General features: G+C 44.8%; 1 protein-coding gene across 1 annotated transcript; it reads right to left on the reverse strand.

Annotated features, from left to right (window-relative positions):
• Positions 1-5,819: 5,819 nt before the first annotated feature.
• On the reverse strand, positions 5,820-21,094 carry lhx5 (LIM homeobox 5). The gene is made up of 5 exons (XM_035627178.2): positions 20,511-21,094; positions 18,035-18,258; positions 16,927-17,204; positions 13,605-13,770; positions 5,820-7,980 (listed from the first exon to the last, which is right to left on the reverse strand). Exons 1-5 carry the CDS (start codon positions 20,681-20,683, stop codon positions 7,631-7,633), a joined length of 1,191 nt encoding a protein of 396 aa, XP_035483071.1. The 5' UTR covers positions 20,684-21,094; the 3' UTR covers positions 5,820-7,630.
• Between the last annotated feature and the right edge of the window lie 312 nt (positions 21,095-21,406).

The raw sequence follows: 21,406 nt of genomic DNA on the forward strand, positions 1-21,406 counted from the left end.
TCAGACTTATTCATTTTTCATGAGAAAAGCAGGACATTTCATCAATAGATGCAGCTCATACAGTCCAAATGAGTGAATGGGCTGTACAATTGAATGCATCTTAGACATACATGTCAGAGAATGCCACCCAACTGGAAAAATAGACTGGTAATAAGATTACCAGGGTCAACACAAATAGGACTCTATACAGAAAGGAAAATACCATATAATGTACTTTGGTATTTAGTATATGATCTGTGGTATTAAATCACTCGGCTGGTTTTGCTGGAATCGCATCTAGACTTTCAGAAAATATTTTTTTCAAAATGCCCAAGAACTCAAAGGATGTGATGATTGGGTTTTCTAATCAGCACGTCCCCCACACAGAGCCCCATCAAATACATGAAGCATGCGCTATTCTTCAAGAGGGGAGTGAAAGTGACAGCCACAGTCCACAGTACGATCTCTTTCTAGACTACATCACGTCGCACCTCAATGTTAGCCCTCATGTAATCCTCGTCGTGGCAAATATCTGTCATTTTTGTTTTGGGTTCCCAAATTAATTTGACATGTTTTTCACCAAAAATATCTCAAGCACAAACAAGGTTTATTCTCTTAGAAATTACAAATAATATGCTGCTAAACGATTCCCGGAGAAACAATAACAGTGTCCCTAATAGGATTTTGTTATAAACTTAATGTTTTTAGTCAACACAGACACATTTTTTCCCCCTAGCAGCCCTCTTTAGTCACATTATCGATTCAATGCAATGAAACATGATTGACATTTTCATGACCATGTTTGGGCATTTGAAAGATCTAAATCTTGATTCATTTGGTGGTTCAATGACAGAATGTGTTTAACCAAAATCACCACTGACCATGCACTATGTGAATGTGCTCCGATGATGTTTTCCGAGCAATATTTTAAAACGCCGCCACAAGTCTGTTGATCAGCGGTTTACATATTCAGCTATTATTTTCTGGTGGTTTTTTTCTGTGCAGTTTAATTCCTCATTGAATGCCTCTGTCCAAGGGGAAACAAAAACCAAATGATATCTTGTTGTAGAAACCAAAGTCATTTTTACAGTTTAGTTTTTCGCACAGATGAAATAAACAAGATGTGGCAGTTTAATTAGAGACTGTCAGTCTTATTATATAGTTATTTTTAGTGCAGTTTGTTGTGCCATGATGTCTCCCCTTTCCATCCTGTCAAGATTTTGTACCTGGTCGTGGGGCTGCAGAAAAAAGAAAAACCCCTGCATGCAAAGATGTTCTTCCATCGCGTGGCCAAAGGAATGAAAGAAACAGATACTGTAGCTGTCACAAAGATGTGATCAAAAGAATTTAGAAAAAAACCTCAGTTGTGTTTTCTACACACAGATTAGAGCTGAAACGTTTGAAAACAGAAAATGTCACGCTCTGTGGTTCAGACGAAGACACGGCATGAAAAGTAGCCTACGTTTAGCAACAAAGAAAAGATCCCGATCCTTCTCCCTCCTCATTCAATCCTTCCTTCAAATGAATGACTCATGATTTTTTGTATGAAAAAAATTTGTTTTTCTTTCATCTTCAAATCTTTTTCTTTTCTTCCATCTCCTGACCTTGGTTGCAAAATACATGTGATCTTAATAAACTGCATGGATATGCTCTTCTGGCGTACTTGAATCGCAACATGGGCTCTCTTCACTGTTGTTAACACGTACTCTTATTTTTGAAATTCTTTCTTATAGCCACACTGTACAGATCCAGACGGTCACTGAGGTCAGCCCTGCACAGTGGCAGCCTGGATCCACTTGGTGGCGCTGTGGCTTTGTCAGTGCAAAAGTTGAGCACGCGTTCTTCTGAAGCACTCCTGTGCCTTTCCTCTTGTTTCACACAATCCTTGGTTTCACATCCCACAGGTTTGACTCTGAAAATGAAGGAACGTGTTGGAGGATGAAAAGAAAGTGGTGCTATAGCTGCATGGTCTGATAACTATTATGTTGAACGAGTATTAAACTGGAATAGATTCTATTTTTGACATGTAGTATCATCCATGCTTTGAACCTAAGAGTTACAACCTCACGAACCAAGACATCATTTGTCTATTGCATAGTGCATTATGGTTATTCGATGTAAAATGCACTACACATTCATTTTGAACAATCTCGCGGATGATCTCAAATATGTGGTATATTCAAAAGTTTGCCAAGAAATAATGTAAATAAACAAATATGAAAAGATTGTTTGAAATCCTATCACACTTTGTGTGCTTGGCAAATCACTTCTGGTTAATTATCCGGTTGACAAATGTTGATACCTGTGTATCAGTTTGCATGTGTATGCACATACGTGGGTACGTGCGTGTGCAAGCCCCTGTGTGCGTATGTGTATTCAAACCATACATAAATGTATGCGTGTGTATGAATATGTACATGCTTAATTACCATTCAAAATGCATTTTTCTGGACTGTGGAGCTTGTACAAATCAAGGAAAAGAGACAAGGGTCGGGTTAATATGCGTGGGGAGTCGTAAGGTCATTGCTCTAATCTGGTTGTTATTTACTCGCCATTCTACACCCCTTCAAATCCAACAGTAAATGTTGCAACTCATTGTCTAGGTTCATCAGAACATTTGTGTCCCCTCATGGAAGTGCGGTCACTTGTTCTATTTTTGCTGTGACAGCCGTGACTTAATGTGTCCTAAAGGTGCCCACCTGGGTGCATAAACACTCGGCCTGACAGCCGGGCTGTGCATGGCTTACTCCTCCTCTGTTCATTTTATAGTGTGCATGTATCACTTTATGGCACCCATCTATCTGGTAAACCTTGAAAAGGCTGTTGAGGCTGCGGATAAATCTGAGGGTGACACTCTGACAGTCCCAGATCTGCCTGTCCATGTTGCCTGAAATCTCTCTCTGCGATCGTAACTTTACTCCCTCACGCATTCTGACATATTCCTCGCGCAAGCAGTGTGTGTGTGTGTGTGTGTGTGTGTGTGTGTGTGCGTGTGCGTGTGTGTGATCAGATACACCAGCTCAGCTCTAATGTCACCCATCCAGCCACAGCTGACAGGTGAAACGTACTAAAAGTATTGCAGCATGATACAGCTTATTTGGGAGTTTTGTGTCAGAGCGACTGGCTGCGATCTAAGTGAGCGAATGTGTGTTGCAATTGAACCTGGCATGCAGACATGTTTGTGTGTAAAGGAGTATGTGAGTGTAATTAATGATGTGTTCCTCCTCTTCATAGTGTAATAGGATTTCCCCACCCCAGGCGGTAGGGAGAGTGGGAGGGGGAGAAAATGGGTCTGCACGTATGTATGTATGTGTGTGAGACGGAGTGTGTGTTAGTGAATGGGAGCTCTATAGTGCCAATAGAGGGCCTGTGTGTGTGAGTGTGTGTGTGCGCGTGTGTGTGTGTGTGTGTGTGTGTGTGTGTGTGTGTGTGTGTGATGGGGGGAGGGGGAACAAGCAAGTGATTTATAACAGCTACTCCAGGTCTCTCCTCGCTCCCACAGCAGCATTGCAAACACATCCATTACAAAAGTACTGATGTTAATGGCATTGTTGTGTGTGTGCGTGCGTGCCCCAGTGTGTGTGCGTGTGTGTGTGTGTGTGTGTCTGCACATGGGTGTGTGTGTGTCTGTGCGCGCGCTCGATACGTAGGCTGCACAAGTGTGGGTGTGCACCTTCATGTGTGTGTCTGAGAGTGATAACCAGATGCTACTGGGTGAAAGGAAGGTGAAGGTTACTGAGGGTGCTTCGTGGAGGTTTACTGGTGCTCAAATCCCAGTGCTAATATGCATGTGTGTGTGTGTGTGTGTGTGTGTGAGCGAGAGCGAGAGAGAGAGAGAGAGAGAGAGAGGGGGTATGTGTGTATACATGTTTGTGGCTAAGTGAAGGTGCATGTGTATACGGGCAAACAGCCGATTTGTTTTGGACCCTTACCGAGGAGTAGGCTAACTCCAGTACCCTGCCTCCTTGCTTGGCTCTGTGTGTGTGTGTGTGTGTGTGTGTGTGTGTGTGTGTGCGCGTGCGTCGCTCTGCTGGGGAGATGCAGTCGAGATGGAGTGATAAAAAGCGGAATTGAGGAAAAATACTCCAGAGAGTAAACAGAGAGAGCAAAGACAAAATAAATACAGAGGATGTGGAGGTTCTTGGTAATGGACTGGTGGATGCTGAGGACCACATCCACTTCAGTGTGCGTGTGTGTGTGTGTGTGTGTGTGTGTGTGCGGGCGCGTGGAGTGAATATGGGAATATATATATACACACACATAGTGTCTGGCTGTCTCCGCTCACATTACCCTTTACATTAAAACCAGTCAGGGGGAAAATTACTGCAGACCTGGGCCACCTTCTGCCCACCTGGCCCCACAGCAAGAGGAGGGGGATGTGGAGCCAGAGGAGGGGATAAAGAGGAGGATAAGGGGATGTGGAGGTGGGGGGGTCAGGGGGGCCTGGTGAGGGACAGGGCTGCCCAAAGGCACTGGTCTGTAGTCGGTTTAAATACAAAAAGGGGATTTCTGGTCGTGGTTCTGTGCCTGAGGGCCTCAGAAAAATGTACCTGGGTTAAAGGGAACGGCGGAAGTTCTGGATTCATTAAGTAAACATATGTAACATGAAAGGGATTGCTCGCAGTGACAAATCAATATACAGTTGTCTCTCCAAGCTGCCGTTCCTCTTCACGCTACAAAGCATTTTAGCATCTCTTAGCTCATTGTTTTGGATTCTGGAATTGTAGCCCTACTGTTCAGGTTCTTTCTTACCTCTCTCATTGTTTCCAGCCACATACAGGGTTGGTTTTTTTTTTAAAAACACCTCTGACAAACCGATTGTACGCTACTTGCACAGAAGCAGACAGCAGACAGATTAACTAGTCAGCACCTGGCTGATGAATACAGTGAAGCATTTAGCTGCTTAACCGAACATATCCCTCAGGAGTCGCGGTGGGGATGAACAACGGAGGTAAAATAAGAATAATTGACGGATGTTGTTCAAACCACCACTACTTTTTTTCGCCTCAGAGCAACGTGGTCCTTACCAACGCTTGGTTAACGAACTAGTAAAGGTAAGGGTGATGGTTGGGCTTAGGGTTATCAGCACGATTACTTTACAGGATATAAGCAAATCCATTTAAATCCACTCCAACTCGACGGACTCACCAGGTCCACCGCTGACCTCTAGCTGCCGTGTGCATAACTACCGCTAGAGGTCTGCGGCCTTTAAAACGGCCGCATACGTCGTAATACCCCGTAAAAAAACGACATAGTTTGTCGTATGAGTTGGAGGACAGACTCTTATCGACCTAAGTATTATCAGTAATAGAAGTAGTCAAATAAAGGGTAATTTCTGTATACAAAATGGATTCTTACAAAGGACAATGTGCTAACGAAATATTATTGTTTTTACGGTCTGGCAACCAAAAAAGTTGCCCCTATTATTGGTCTATGATCAATCTATGAACACTTGATGAATTATATATAAAATAAATTATAATTTAAAAACAATGTATCAAATATACCTTCATATAAAATGGTGTCCAGCAATTAAATTAAACATTTCATGTTGAAGAAAACTAGCCTATTGTTGGGTACTTTTGTATTATAGAACTGCAGCATATTTTAACCATCAAAATCCTCAAATTTGACATTGCTGTCAGATGACTGTAACGTGCAATATTTCCCTCTAAAATGTAGTGAAGTATAATAATAATGTGGCATTAAAAGTAAATTTGAAAGTAGACTTCCTTGGAATTGTCTCTTCGCAAAGTACTTGGTACTTTTTTTTAAACGACAAACTGAGGAAAACAGAAAACATACAGGGACATTGTATGTAAGATGAAAGCCAGTTCTTCAAGTTGTAAGAGAAGTTTTTATTACCAGTGCTATTTACATAGAAATTATACAGGCTCGCTCCCACCCCCCACTCTTCATATGTGCACAATTTCACGCACACACGTACACGCACACGCACACGCACACACACACACGCACACACACACACACACACACACACGCACGCACACAGTCAAGTGTTAAGGGAAACACACATACAGCCACACACTCACTTTTGTATCCAAGGATGTCTCAGTACACCAGAAATAAGACACATTCTCTCTAGATCTTACACAATGTCCAAAGGAAATGCAAATCAAATCAAAACAATATTCAAGTAGAGCTAACTCATTGTGGGCAAACAGCAATACAAGTGTCTTGTGCACGTGTGTTGTGTCGTTTTCAGACATGTTGTGTGTGAGGAGACAGAGCTGAAAGTCTTAATGTATTTGGCTTAGGGAATTATGGGAGTTTCTGTATTGAATAATATCAGCTAACTTGGGTTGGGTGTCGCCTTTCAGTAGCAGTATTAAAAGGGGAGATGAAATATCGTATTGTATTGGCTTTTCAAATCAAAGCTCTAACAACACTTGTCCCTGAAACTGCAGAATTATCTTTTGGCATTGTTTCCAAAAAAAGAGAGAGGGAGAATCTGCAGTACAGGGGTCTTCATGCACACACAGCCAGGTTGTTTTGGACTCTGTGTGTCGTACAAACTTGGCCACTAGATGGCAACGAGAGCTTCGGAGCGGACTGGTAATGTCACAGATGTAGTCTGCGCCCTCTTTTGTTTTCTCTCTTTAGAGGAAGGAGACCTCAGCTGTTGAAGGAGATTCTCCATTATGGGTTCAATGTTCTTTTGAAAATCATTTCCATTAAAACATGCTTTTCAAAAGGGATAGTAACAAAAGGAAGGTCAGGTGAAGCAGTGCACGGAGCAGAACTATCAGGGCCGCCTGGTTGGGTGTGCGTGTGTGTGTGTGTGTGTGTGTGTGCGTGTGTATAATTGTGTCCGTGTTTTGAATAATGTTATAGACATCCTTCTTTTAAGCTGTGATCAAGAACACTTTTTGTCCATTAAAAGACTTATAGCTTAGTCGTGTAGAGAACGTCAGTGCCAGGGGTGTGTGTGTGTGTGTGTGTGTGTGTGTGTGTGTGTTACAGTTTCTCTCAAGCAGCAGCGTTTTATTTGACGAATTGTCTTACGGAAAAGAAAATTTTAAATGAGCAACATTTTGGACTAAACCAATCCTGTCTTGAATGCAACATATGTTTTTGTACATGAGGATTAAAGCATGTATTGAACCTGGTCCTTTGTCTTTTTAATATGGAGGGTAGAGAGGCAGCTCAGCAATAAAGACAGGTGTAGAGCAACAGAATGGGAAAAAAACAACAACAACTGTCTTGCTTTGAAGCAACGTTGTTAAAAAAAAATGTGATGAGAATGAAAACAACTAAAGATGTCCCCTTTGGCATTTCTCTCTAATGTGTTCCTAGAGCATTAGAAGACACCTTCACTAACATTAAGGGGAAGGCGAGAAGCATTTTGCTGGGTAGAATCGCAACTCTTTTTTTTTGTAGTTCAAGTCCAGTAATCCAGGAAGGGATATGCTTTGGAGTTTCTACAGGGCAGCAAATGTTCATGTTTCCCATTGAGCTATCCCATTCTCGATTTCCATTTCCATGACCGTCAGTTCGTCCACTGTCAAACCCAGATTTTAAAAAGTCCTCCATAGAAATTTCAGCTGTACTTTTCACCCCTCCCCCCATTTCATCTCCTGAATTAACTGGGCTGATGTTCAGCCCGGGAATAGTCCATGAGGTTTGTCCTTTACCAGGCTGTGGTTTCCCCCATCTCCGGGCCTTGGTGGGACATAGGGGCGCTGTAGCTGGAGTTACTGGCCAAGGAGAAAGGAGGACTGGGTCCGCCGCCATATGCCTCCCCCGGGACCGGCTGCAGGGAGCCCGGTAAACCCGGCTCGGGACTCGGGGTTTCCGCATGGGAGATCATGTCCGTGAACCTTTGGTCGTCTGAGGGGTGGTGGCCTGGTCCCTCCATGGCCCCGGGCCCAGAGCCCAGGATGTAGGGGGACTCGGCCGGAGACTGAGCTTGTGAAGACGGAGGACCGTGGGGGAAGAAGTCGTAGTTACTCCCTGGTCCGTAGTAGTCACCTTGGTATTCTGTGGAGGGGGGGAAACACGGGGTTAGACCTTCCGTCGGAGACTTTGAATATGCCGTGCACAGAAAACAACCCCAGTCCCCCTGTGCAGTGTGCAGATTTACAGCTCCACACCTGCCTAAGTGGGGAAATTGATCATGTCCAATTTCCAACCAACCGGTCTCTCGCAGCCTCATTTGAGTGTATAAACAACTCCACACCTCTCCACCTCAGTTCTCTCGCCTTTTACACACTGCATTCATCTCCCTCCCTCATTCAGCTCGCAGCCATGCGTGCACCTCGATAGATTCCCCGGCTGAAAACTTCGGGATTTGGATGAGGAACTCCAAAATGAGATTCCAGCCTCCCCGCAGCCCCGCCAGGTCTTGTCAGCTACATACTCTTTGTCATGTCTGATGTAGCTTCCAGCAACATCCCTCGCCTCTACCTCACTGGGCTTTGGCTATTTCCTGAGCCGCACAGATGACTCCCCCTATTATTCCAAGTATGCAATCCAAGCTATGGAAGCAAGTATTGGTTGATTTTTAATTTTTGGATAATCCGATGCTTATATTTACTTTTAATAGATTGTTTGAGTAAAATTTCTGAATTTTTCTTTTTAGGCCAGAGTTCGTGTATTTGTGTCGCATATTTTGTCCGAGATATTCAATTCACAATGATACAAAACAACAGACAACCAACAAATACTCGAAAAGCTGGAACCAAAGATGGTTTCGTATTTTTGCTTGAAAAATAGTTGACTTATTCAGTTTAGCCAGTCCACCTTATTAATTAACTGTTTGGTGAAAAAAAAATACACCTCGCTCCAGTTTTATCCACTTCACGCTGCCTTGAAGCATCTCTTTAGTTCATGCTCTCCGCTTGAGATCGTGCTATTGTTGTGTTTTATTCACAATTACATTGTTGGATCATCTATAGCTTTCATAAGTTAGGGGTTCGCGTCAGACCCATCCCGTGTTGACCATAAACGTCTGCACAAAATGTAACTAGTCGAACAGTCGCTGAGTTATACCAGTCAGGACTCAAGTGGTGGTCCCACGGACCAACGGAAAAAATGCATCTATTATCAGTCGAGCGGCTACAAATATATATCAGCTGGATTTCTTTCACGTTCACCAAATCTCTTCCCCAGCAATACCAGAACAAAGCTTGACTCTGAGATTGTAGTCTTCCATGCCTAAACTGTCTCAGCCTTCTCATGCCATTCACTTCAAAGAGCTGTAGCAAAAAAAAACCCATTAATGACTGAATACATTCAGTGAAAATCTCCAGCACACTCTTGGGTTTACACACATTTCCTTCTTAACCTGTGACACTGACTGACGTGTTTATGCCTCCGAGAGGCGCCTGCACAATTTTGGTCTCCAACAGGTTTCTCTTCACATTCACTCTCTGACAGGGGGACATTTTGATACATTATTTATGAACTTAATCTCACAATGTATCTTGAGAGCCGTTCAGTACATCCAGTATCCATGACAATGGATTAAAGGGTCAGTTCACCCCAATGCATAATTTGTCACTTACCTATACAGTAGAGGTATCTAGCCATGCAGATAGTTTTGGTGTGTTCTTTGTTCACTGTTCTTTCCACAAACAACGTCTCTGCTGTTAAATTAAATGACAGGTCTCACCGGGACCATTTCATCAGCAGTTCCAGTGTAAACTGCTTTACATGTTGTTCTGCGGATCTGCAGTGACAAGGAAGCTGATTGTCGAAAGACACCAGGTTGCTGCTGTATTTACATATAATTGTATGTCAATTTCCAAAACTGTGAGCCTCCAAACAGATATTCCAAAAGTCTCAAGATACGGACAAATAAACCCCAAACTATCCGTAGATTCCACTACAGGAGAGAGGCGTTTCTATTTTTCTATTTATATTATTTAATATATAATATATTATATTTTGTCAAAGTATCTACTTTATTGATAATTTCAAATATCTGACAATTGTTATTGAATTTGGCTGAACTGACTTTTTTTTGGTTTCCCAGCAGCGCACGTGTGAATCCAATGTCAAACCACTTCGGGATCCATGCATCCAGACAGAGTTTCACCTCAACCCACCAACCGACCAAAAAGTGGGCTTCACCTAGAAGCATGTCACATTATCCCCGTCGCTAAAGGAGATGAGACGTTTCAACATTATTTGACACTTAATTGTGTGGTTTTTTTGCAAGATGTAAACGAGATGATGGATACCACTCTCCAATCTGCCTGTTAGAAAATATAAACTCTACAACCAGAAGCCGTTTAGCTTTGCTTAGCATACGGACTGGAAACATGGCGACGCAGCTAGCCGTGTCTGTCCAAGGGTAACACAAAACGGCCTCGAAGCACCTGCAGAGCTCATCAAAGCTCATTAATTAACACGCGATATCTCATTTATTTAATCCGTCCAAATTTGCCATCGCCGTGAGGTTGCCGGGCAACCGGCGGAGGCTCCCGAAAGGCCAAGCGGTAGTCCAGTGCATAAACTCCCGGTGAAACCGCACCCTGCTCATCTGGGAGCTTTAAACAGGCTGCCGGCCGGACGTCAATACTTTTGGCCAGAGCTACGCTAGCACTTTCCCGCTGTTTTTCCGTCTGTGTGCTGAACTAAGCAAACCACTCACTCCCTGACACCTTAAAGAGGTAGTAAGCGATTTTGAATCCAGTTCATCGCGAATATTTACTAAGAAAATAGTTTTTTCTTTTCGGCGCGGCCCTGGCCAATTCATTGGCCCAGTGGTCAGCGCGACCGCCCCCCATGCCCGAGGCTGCGGGCTCAAGGCCGAGTCACAGCAGCAGAATTATCAACGACAAAGAGGGCGACGAGCCTTCTCCAAAAATCGCCTACTGCCCCTTTCACGGGACGTGCTGGCAAAAGGCCGCCGCGCTCATGGGTTTTAGCTTCCTCGCTAGCGCGCCTCTCCCCCATGCCGGAGGTCGGGAATTCTGAGGCCACGCGCGTTACATATATACTGTGGAATTATGACTGTGGCATCAATCAGTGCCTTGTAACTCTTGGCAAGAAAAGCGAATAAGTGTGTTTCCGGAACTGCTCCTTTATGAGGCGCAGCCATACATCCAGTCTGGCTGCCACAATGATCCCGTCAACGCAGCAAGACAAGAATGATAAAAAAAAAAAAACAACGATCATGTGGTATACTGCTGAAGTTTGGGTTTTTTTTGCATACTCATTTGACAAACAATCCTCTGAAACTACATTTCCTGAGAAACACACAAAACACTTCATACGGGATTCATCTACTGCACGTGTGGCCAACACACACGGTTGTGGCGTCCCTCTCGGCTCCAGATTCCCTCGGCTACGTCGCCTCCATTCCGTTTCAAAAACACCTCGAGCTGAGATCGATGGCAGACTTCATCCCGGTGCCCCAGATGTTGCACTAGTATTTCTCCGTGTCCCCCCCCCCCCCCCAGATGCTCCTCACAGTCCCATTTCAGTCTAAGCAGGCCAAATCGGGAACTAACAGGTTCGAAGTCGAGAAATACTGTACGCCGCATAATTGAAGCGACTGCACTTATTTGCTGTTGCACGTTGGAGCTCGACGCGAGAAACAATAAGAGGTGACGTGACTTTCACAAACAAGCCAATTATTTGATCACACAAACAGGCCCCTGCTACATCTTGCCGACCTTGAAAACAAGCAACAAGCCTCGTGTCTTGGACTGCGTGGCCCGCGCGCACGCGGGCGTGTGTGCGTGGCTCTGCAAACCATAATTACACTCGCACATGCAGATGCACACAGACATTCCTCCCTCTCAGCAGAGGCAGGGGAACATAAGGAAGCAGCGAGCGCAGATAAAGGAGCAGACTGGCCTGTGCTGCCGCAGCACAAAAGGGTGTGAAAGGCAACGTGTGAGGAAGGCGAGAGAGATGAGAACGGGGGATGCAGGTTTTGCCCTCCGTTGTCCCCTCCCACTCCCCGCGTGGAAGCCTCGACGGCTCCGCTTTATTGTATCCTCGATGCAGGGGCCCCTCAGGTAGATGTGCAGGAGCTGCATAACAACCACGACTCCTCACACTGTCCGTCGGAAAAACAAGCTGCTGAATATACAGTACATGACAGGTGCTTTATTCCTTCAGTTCAACACGGGGCTGCTGTTGTGTTAATGCTGTGTTGTAATCTGCCGCCCACCGGCTATTGTATCAACCTGTTTTTTTTTTGTTTTTTTTTATCCAAATGACCAACAGATGCATAAAGCTATATTTTTTCTCTCTCCAAGTGGTCTTTATAAGCCTTTTTTTTTTTTTCAATAACATTGATTTGAAGGTGTCATTCCACCCACTGGAGATCAAACTGTATTTGAGCACATGCTACAAACGTTTGAAAAGAAGACTACAGAGTGAGGACATTTTTTTGTTTTTTTTGTAGTCAGCGTACAGACCCCTTTACTATTTAACGACTATTTCAGAACAAATTTGAAAATTATGAAACTGACATTCCATCAGTTTGTGTGTGCTCTCTCCGCGGGCCGGGCCAAGGCCGCACATTGTCCTTAATTTGCAATAATCCAGTCGGTTAATGACAGCAACACCACAGACACATCCGAGTGTTTTCACCAGATCTTACCCAGACAAAGGTGAATATAGTTTTAATACTAGCTTTATTTGCCACAGAGGACATGGCAATTTCAAGTTTATGTATTGTTTTAAAAAGTGTTTGGTTTTTGATAGAAGATCCTTAAGAATATGCATCTGTTCAAACCCAAGATATTCACTATTGCAAAGCCTTTTTTCCCTCAACACATTGGGAAATTAAACAAAAGTACCTCTGCTGAATCCACTAAGATGTGTTACTCTCTTTGCAAAATATTCTTCTTTTTTTTACCTAAATGATTTGTTGAAGGCACGGCGGCTTTGTTTTTCCCGAGGAAGTTATCAACGATTCACGAGCAAACTTAGTTTTCCTCAATCGGTGTAGAGGCTAAAGGGTTTTAACGTGCAGGACTTCACCTTGATTAAAAGTGTTAGGCCGCAGGAATCGAATCTCACAAATAATGGCGTCATCTTTTGTATTTCTAAAGTTTGTTCTTCCTGCTTTTTGAGGTTCTCCACTCGGAGAGATTTTCTGTTGTTGTTGTGATCACTAAATATAAGTTTCTTTAAAAAAAATAAAAATAAACAGAAGAGAAATTTTGAGGAAATATACATACACTGTATGTATACACTGTATGACTGACTGAACAGAGCCCAGGGTTAGAGGCACATTAAGGACTGATCATATGATTGAATCGGATGATTTTTTATTTTTTTATTTCATAAAATAATGTGACCCATTGTGTCTGAATAAACTACATAGAGGTAAAGGAGTGTAGAACAACCTTTGTGTAATCTCCTTGCAGCCTGATAACATGCAGAACCTACTAGTCTTGGTGGTGCTGCTAAAGGTTGCTGTTCAGTTGCAATGTCACATTTTTGGAATGAGGGTGGAACCAGGATAGAGATGAATTTTTTCTATTACTTTTGCCCCATGTTGCACATTAATATTGCAAGAGGTGAAGAATCTACAGCCGCAGTGATACGGTTTACTTAAAGATACACGACATACAGGCCTGCGCACTAAATTTGTATTGGCTGGCATTGTGCGTATTATCACAAGCTTCACTTCTTACCTCCATAGTAACCATAGGCCCCAGGTCCCAGAATGTCTGCGTCCTCCAGCCTGCCTCCCAGGGGCCTCATCCTCCTCGGGCCCCTGAAAAAGGCGTGCCGCCGGGCGCCCAGAGCACTCAGTTGCTTCATTCGTCGCTCTTTGGATCTTCTGTTCTGGAACCAAACCTGCATCAGACCAGAGAGAGAGAGAGACACACATACACACACACACACACACACACACACCGTTAATCAGCTGATCTCATCATTTTCCCCCCAAAAAAAAGGGTTTCAGCTTGAACTGCAGCCTTCACAGATCAGTTTCCCTTTTGTCTCCGTTCCTCAGCGCCCCAGCGATCGCTGTTCTCAGTCGAACCTCTCCTACGTCACGCTTAAAATGAAACTGCGTCGTCTTGCGTGAGTCTGACCTAAACACAATCGCTGCAAGATGCAGTCCGTTGCATCTTGCAACAAAAGAAAATACCGGAAGCATGACCGACAAAAACTCGATTTGAATCCTGATCAATTTGAGATCATTTCACCGATATTTAATTTCACGCTCACTGTCACAGAGTTTGTGTAGAATTCAAATCGGACTCGAAATGTAGTTTGTTTCGGTTTTCTTTGAATAGATCTAAGCCTGGACAAAATCCCCAGAAAGGGCCATTATTCAACTACCATACCATTTCTCCCGAGACGTAGCAGAAGTAGTTGCTTCTATCCAAAAATGTTCTGAATTCTCTGACACCGCTGTCATCGTTTGTTCAACCGTATTTACTGTACAATAGGTAGCTGTGGCCTCTGTTTCTTTTCATGATTTTTTTTCTTTTCGTAATTTCCTGAACCTCAGATGAATTACAAAAATCTACTAACTCAAAGTGCCGTTTCCAATGAAAATCCATCCAAACCTAATGTGAAATGACAAACTTTAAATGCAGTGTGAGAATTACACCGATAAAGTCAGTTCAGCATTGGCACACAGTGGATGGAAACAGCAGAGGCGGCCTGTAATTCACTCAGGTGGAAACAGCATGAATTAAAATGAAAGCATAAAGAGGACAACTTCAAATTAGACCTTTTACCTATGATACAATTTGACACGATGCTTGTGAGACAAAACCAAGTGACTTCACCGTAGCAACGCTTTCCTCCACACTTCTCCAAAGTCGTGAAAGTGTTGTTTTCCTGGTGCAAAAAAATTGAACCGAAGAGCAAAAATGAAATAAACGCACCCCAATACACAAACCCAGTGTGCCTGAGCGCAAGTTGAAATAAACAGTCTGAGTAATAAATCAGAGTGTAAAAAGCTTATCGCCGACGTTAAATAAGCTGTCTTTGAAGAGGAACAAAGGGGGGATTTCGAAAGTGCAAAACTACACGCCATATGGAAGAATGTCTGCTTTATAAGCACATAACACATCTTGTTTCGCCTTTTGCATCACTGCTGCATAATGATGTATGTTCACACCGGCGAGGCTACACCAGAGGCAGAATCCCACTGTGCTGCAGATTAACAAAAACACACGCACGCACGCACACACACACACACACACACACACACAGACACACAGACACACGCAACACCTAAAACCACTTAGGCTGTGCTCTCTGTGCTCCAGCGGCAAAGGCGACACCTGCTTATTGAGAACAATCGTCTAACTGTAGGGTACATTTTTATGGAAATGCTCTCGCTCCCCTCGAGAGAGCGTTGCTTAGGGATTACATCCACACGCTGGAGAAGCAGCGTGGCTCACAGGGCTCCCCGCGTTGAGAGCAGTGGTATTTAACACACAGCGAACGGGAGGGAGGATGACGAAACAGAGCCACCATTTTGGCTCCGAGCAACGAGGCGACAGTCAGGGGCGGGGATCACGGACAGAGGGATGGACTGCCTTACTGCCTTACCGGCTGACTGATTGACTGACTGACTGACTGACTGATTGACTGACTGGCCGACCGACCGACTGATTGATTGATTGACTGCCTGATTGATTAGCTGAGCTCTGTTGCTGCACACACATGCGACGATGCAGATGAGGCCCCCGGTCTGCTCTAATAAGCAGTGGGAGCAGGCTGTAAGTGAGTAAGAGCAGAGAGGTGGGAAAAGGGGAGGGTGGTATGTAAATCTGTGAAATCAGCGATAATTACAGTCAGTGCACAAAAAGCCACATCACAGTTTGCAGAGCTGGTGCTAATCATCCTGACACAGTCTGCACCCAGACACCAAGTCAGTGTGTGGTGTGTGTGTGTGTGTGTGTGTGAGAGAGAGAGAGAGGGAGAGAGGATGTGTGAGGATGAAAAGACAGACAGAGAGCGGTCCAACACAGTGTATGCTTGTGTTATTCAGCAAAACAGGTTTGTTTATTTTTTTTGTTTGTTAGTTTGTTGGGGGGGTGGGGGGATGGAGGGGGGGGGGGGGGGGGGTGTTTGGCATCTTGGCTTTGGCAGAAAACAAAACTAGCCTTTCACTAATTTCACGGCATCAGAACACGAATGATCGCTGAAATAAACTGCTGTGTGCACAAAATAAATGACAGTCGGGAAAAAAAAATAATAAAAAGGATTCATGGCATTTATTATATCCATGCATCAGTAAATTGGATTACTGGATCTTAATTTCAGAGAGTAAATTAACGCCCGCAGGTATGGACACAGCAACGTGGAGGCGAATGGAGTGCAATTTTTTATTTTAAGAAAATGGGGAAAATGTCTGGGTGAGGGAAATTCCCGCATCAAATAAATATGCAAATGTGTAAGAATTATCATTAGAGTTGTAAACACACAAAACTGTATTTATCTGAAATAATAAACACCCCATGTTCAGCATTTCTGTAATAACTACGGTAGGTTTGTTTTATGGAAATATAAAAAAAAGGGGTGTTTTTAGGTTTTGCTATTTTTCATAAGATAAAACATATAAAAAATGAAGGGGGGAAATATGTGTAAATATGATTATTTGAGAGGCACATTGTATTTGAGACCATTCTACCGAACAGAACAAAACACAGCTCTCTCTCACACGCACACACACACACACACACACACACACACAAAACCATTCAAATCTGGATATATATCCTTCACGCAGACAACATCATGTTTTGACGTTTCTCCCACAGATAATGGGGCCTTCAATTAAACGTTCGAGGAGAATTAATGAGTAATTCCACTGATTTATAATCCGTCATTTCTCTCTAATTTGTCTTTGTCTCGGGGCTGAGTCCTCCCTCACCGCCCCAAAAAAACAAAAAACAAAACCCACAGGCACCGGAGCCGGTTGCAGCTCCGCTCCGACATGCATGCAGACTAGGACCGGGCGGACCGGGCGGACCGGGCTCTTACCTGGATGACCCGCATGTTCAGTCCCGTCTCCTGGGCCAGCTGCTCCCGGATGTGCCGGGTGGGCTTCGGCGTGGCGACAAACGCGGCCTTTAACGTCTCCAGCTGCTTGGCCTTGATGGTGGTCCGCGGCCCCCGCCGCTTGGTGCCCGAGTTCTGCTCCTCGTTCTCAATATTGTTCGTTTCCTTATCAGAGGACGTCGAATTGTCCGTCTCCTTTATGTCCTCCTGCGTTGGGTCCTGCAGATCCGGCGATAAACTCCTGTCCGTACACGACGACACTGGTGGTGGGGAGGGAGGGCGAGACAAACAAGAGGAAGGTCACGATCCCAGAATGTCAGGGAGGGAGGGGGGGGGGGGGGGGGGGCGGTCTGCTTTAATTAGAGAGGCAATACTAAACATAAAATTATGTTTTTGTTTGTATTTGTATGTAACAAAATCTGTCAAATGAGACCTTTTAAATGAGCATTTTACGCACCCCCCCCCCCCCCCCCCCCCCCCCAAGCAAAAATGCATATATATTTTATTCGTCCCTATATTTGTATGTGTTTGTTATTACACAATTTAAATCGAGCTGGAAAACAAATGGGACAGTAGCCACTCCATGTGAGAGTCAGCCAGACGTGTCCTATAGAGAACGAGGCTGCGTGACACCGTGGGTGCGCGCACACACACACACACACACACACAGACACACACACACACGCGGGGCGGTGGGAGTGGGGCTGCGTGGCCCTCGCGAAGAAAACACACTCGGTCGGAGCAGCACGCTCATCCCCAGCGGACCCTGACGCACAATAACAGAAAAAGCCCATTGTCCCGTGGAGGTAAATATTGGAACCGTTCATCTGACAAGGTTGTTGTGACACGGTCTCACCCCCCAACATGAGAAACGCTCCACACACACACACACACACACACACACAAAAATACATGTCTCCGCGCACTCGCCTCCCTTTTGTTCGCCCGCAAAAAGGCCGATTTCCATTTTATTTATTATGCGTAATATTTATCCAGCGCAGTGGCTCCATACTGAACACACAACGAGGAGATGCTTTGAGCAGATAGCGCGAACAAACGAATCGCGCACATCTTTTGTCGCGTTGATTACCTGAGTTCAGGTTGACTTCTTTGATGGCCCCGGAGGTCAAATAATCTTCTTTGCACACGAACTTGTTCTCGTCTATCACGTAGAGTTCCTCCCCCGTGGACAGCTGCTTGTTGCACACCATGCAGGTGAAGCAGTTCAGGTGAAACACCTTGCTGCGAGCCTTGCGCACCAGGTCGTTCGGCGAGATCCCCTGCAGGCAGCCCGCGCACTTCGTGCCAAACCGCCTGGATAAAGAGGGGGAAAGGGATGTGAAATGAATGTTACAAAAACATTACGACAAAAAAAATAAAAGCATGGTTGCATTGGGGTTTTTTTTTAGGCCCACACAAGGTGATAACAGAATCGTTGTTTTTTTAATTACCAACAGGATATTATGTAATTGTTAATATCCACATTTAGATTTAAAATTGCCTTTTATTTCTACACGTGTGAAAAAAAAACAGTGACAGTCTATTGTCCAACATAATTCATATCATAATAGTGTAGGTAGGAATGAACTGAATACATAACACTAATGCCTGTATAGTCTCCACAGTCAGATTTAATTAATGCTTAAAAACTTCAATAATAACAAATAATTTAATAGTCAGCAAAATAACGCACAGTATTCAGTAATTAGTAAACGATTATTGACAAAAAAAAACAGTAAACGTGAGCATGCCTCCTTTTTTCAATTTCACTGAACAGTTGCTGCGGTGTGTCATTGAAAACACGAAATACATTTTTCCTTTTTTTCTTTTTTCTTTTTTTAAATGGAGGTAGAAAAAAAACCCCTTCATCATTTTGATGGAGGTGCTCTGGCAATAACCCCACGAGGAGAAAAAAAACGTATTAGTGACAATCAACACATTGTGGCCCAGGAATTATATGATGGGATTAAGCGGAGTATGGAGCATTTTAGCTGTGGAAATCTTCTCTTAATCCATATTCACCCGCTTAAATACTGGGTGGGTGGATGGGGGGGCGGCCGGCGGGGGGCTCATCAATTCGATGCACAAATATAGCCCCGAATAAATTCGACGGAGTTCTCCCCCTGGCTCGAGCTTGGCAGGACGAAGGGTCGCTGGGTGCGTGAGTGAGGGGTCACCTGCAGCCTCAGTGAGCAAGCGAGAGAAGAGCCGCTCGATTGCTGTTTACACTTTTCTGTCTTTAATGTAAAGAGTTTGGAGCAGATGTTGGAGGCTCTGCGCGCTGAGCCCGCCCTACCTGGGTTTTCAGTCGGTGTAGTATAGGTGGTGGGATGGGAGGGGGGGGGGGCTGGGGGGATGCTTAAGCCTTCGGGTGAAAGCAAGCACTCCTTTTGTGCGGCATTGTTTTAACACTAATGTAGCCTTGTCTCCCCATTTGCAATGGTATCGTTTCGCCCCCCCCCACCCCTTTTTTATTTCACATGCACGGCCGAGCCTCCCCCCGGCGAAAGGCCACAACTCTACTTACACAACAAATGGACACATTAGGGTGATTACTGTTTCGCCCGGCTAATGGCTGGCCATTTAAAGACAAAAAAAAAAGAGAGAGAGAGAGAAAATCCAGCCGCTTGACGGGACCCGCGGTAACATGACGGTCCGGGGCCGCGCGCGGGGGCCAATAATGGGACCCCGTCCCGACAAAAGGCTCGCGGGTCTTACATGTCATTAGACAATTTGGAGAGAAAAAATAACTGGCGCGCACGAAAATGAAAATGATGCTAAGAGAGTTGACGGCGGCGCAAACAAGGGCTTCACTTATCACTCAATTACCTGAAACACTTTTTGAGGGACGGTGAAAGCGGCTAATAGCCTAATGGCTGTTTGGAGAGAGAGGGAGAGAGAGAGAGGGAGAGAGAGGGAGAGAGAGAGAGAGAGAGAGAGAGAGAGAGAGAGAGAGAGAGAAACAGAAGTGTTGTCCGCCGTTGGAAAAATAGACCGAAATGTTTAGCGCGGAATACGCGTGGATAAAGAGTGGAATTTAATTTTGTCCGGTTTTTTTTATTGCCAGAGTCCCGAGGCCAAATGGTCCACGACAACACCAACACTTCATTATAAAGACGAATTAAAATCCTACATTTAAAAATAAAGTCATTATTCGTTATATATATATATATATATATATATATATATATATATATATATATATATATATATATATATATATATATATATATATATTTGTTCTTATATTATAGCCTATCATGTATTTATTTTACGTGGTAACTTAAAAAAAATCTAATGAAAGTTAATATCAGTGGCCTAAGCTATTCTTATACATGGCCTAATATTTCTGACCCCTGTGACTTGTATTACATAATATTATCATTGCTGACACCCACTTTACTTTTTATATATTTACTGCATCATTTAAAAGAAGAAAAAAAAAATCAATATTGCATCCATCGACTTCCTCCTGAACTGTGACACCAGGGCGCAATTTTGTTTTGAAACCTGGAGTCAGAGCAGAATTCTGAGCAGCACCGAGTTCCGCGACTCTGGCGCGTTACCTGAAAAAGTCCGTTTTGCAATAGAGCTTCCCGTCCCGGGAGAAGCACTTCTCGGTGAGGTTGCAGTTGCACTCGCAGCACTGGACGCACTTGGCGTGCCAGGCTCTGTCCAGCACGTTGAGGAGGAACCGGTCCAGGATGGGCCGTTCGCAGCCGGCACAGTGGACCATCATGTCTCCGGCCTGCAGGGCGCCGAGTGCCGACCTTCCCACGCGGACTGCGCTGCTCGGACTGAGGCAACCCGGGTCACCGCGGAACAACGTCTTGGCTTCCGGGCGGCGTGCTGTCAGGCGAAAAGTGAAAGAACCCCGCGCGCAAAAGGAAGCGGAGTGACAGTCCCCGGGAACCGCCGTGGTCCTGGTCCTGTTCGGTCGCTCTCCCGGCACTTGTCACAATCCACAAATCCAGAGGAGAGGAGAGGCTTCAGCCGCGCCAGCTGATGGACTGCGTAATGGACGAACCGGACATGTTCTCTCGGGAAAAGCACAGTTAAAATGCCTTTTTAATGAAACCGGTTTGTTTGAACATCCCTCGCTCTACGCTTTGTTTGGGGTCCAGTCATTTCCTTCGGGCTCACCTCACGTCGCCACTTTCGCATCACTGTGCCTGGGTTGTCACGAGGTTTTTTTTTTTCCGCCAGCCGCTGCGCGCACCCTGCGCTCAGATTGGACGGCGCCCTTGTTAATTCCCGTGCAGCGGAGCCAATCGGCGCACAGTTGTCATGGTTACACGTTCATAGCTGTATAGCCTCGGAAGCGGACCCGAATCACACACGCCGGTGCAGAGACACCGCGGCCATGCGCGCGGGGCGCGTTCCAGTGGCGCTCTCTTTAAAGGCCATGCTTCTTGGGCGTGGAAGGTTCCACGGAGTGTCGTGGAGACAATCGCTGCCTTCA

The sequence above is a fragment of the Scophthalmus maximus genome, chromosome 2 (assembly GCF_022379125.1).
Source record: "Scophthalmus maximus strain ysfricsl-2021 chromosome 2, ASM2237912v1, whole genome shotgun sequence".
Taxonomy (NCBI): Eukaryota; Metazoa; Chordata; class Actinopteri; order Pleuronectiformes; family Scophthalmidae; genus Scophthalmus; species Scophthalmus maximus.

What these genes read in the sequence shown, in the direction of transcription:
- lhx5 (XM_035627178.2), bottom strand. Translation starts at nt 20,683, where the DNA reads ATGATGGTCCACTGTGCCGGCTGCGAACGGCCCATCCTGGACCGGTTC. An exon ending in TGCAAAACGGACTTTTTCAG is followed by an intron (nt 18,259 to 20,510) that starts GTAACGCGCCAG and finishes CTCTTTATCCAG; the next exon opens with GCGGTTTGGCACGAAGTGCG. An exon ending in GGCCTATGGTTACTATGGAG is followed by an intron (nt 7,981 to 13,604) that starts GTAAGAAGTGAA and finishes CCCCCTCCACAG; the next exon opens with AATACCAAGGTGACTACTAC.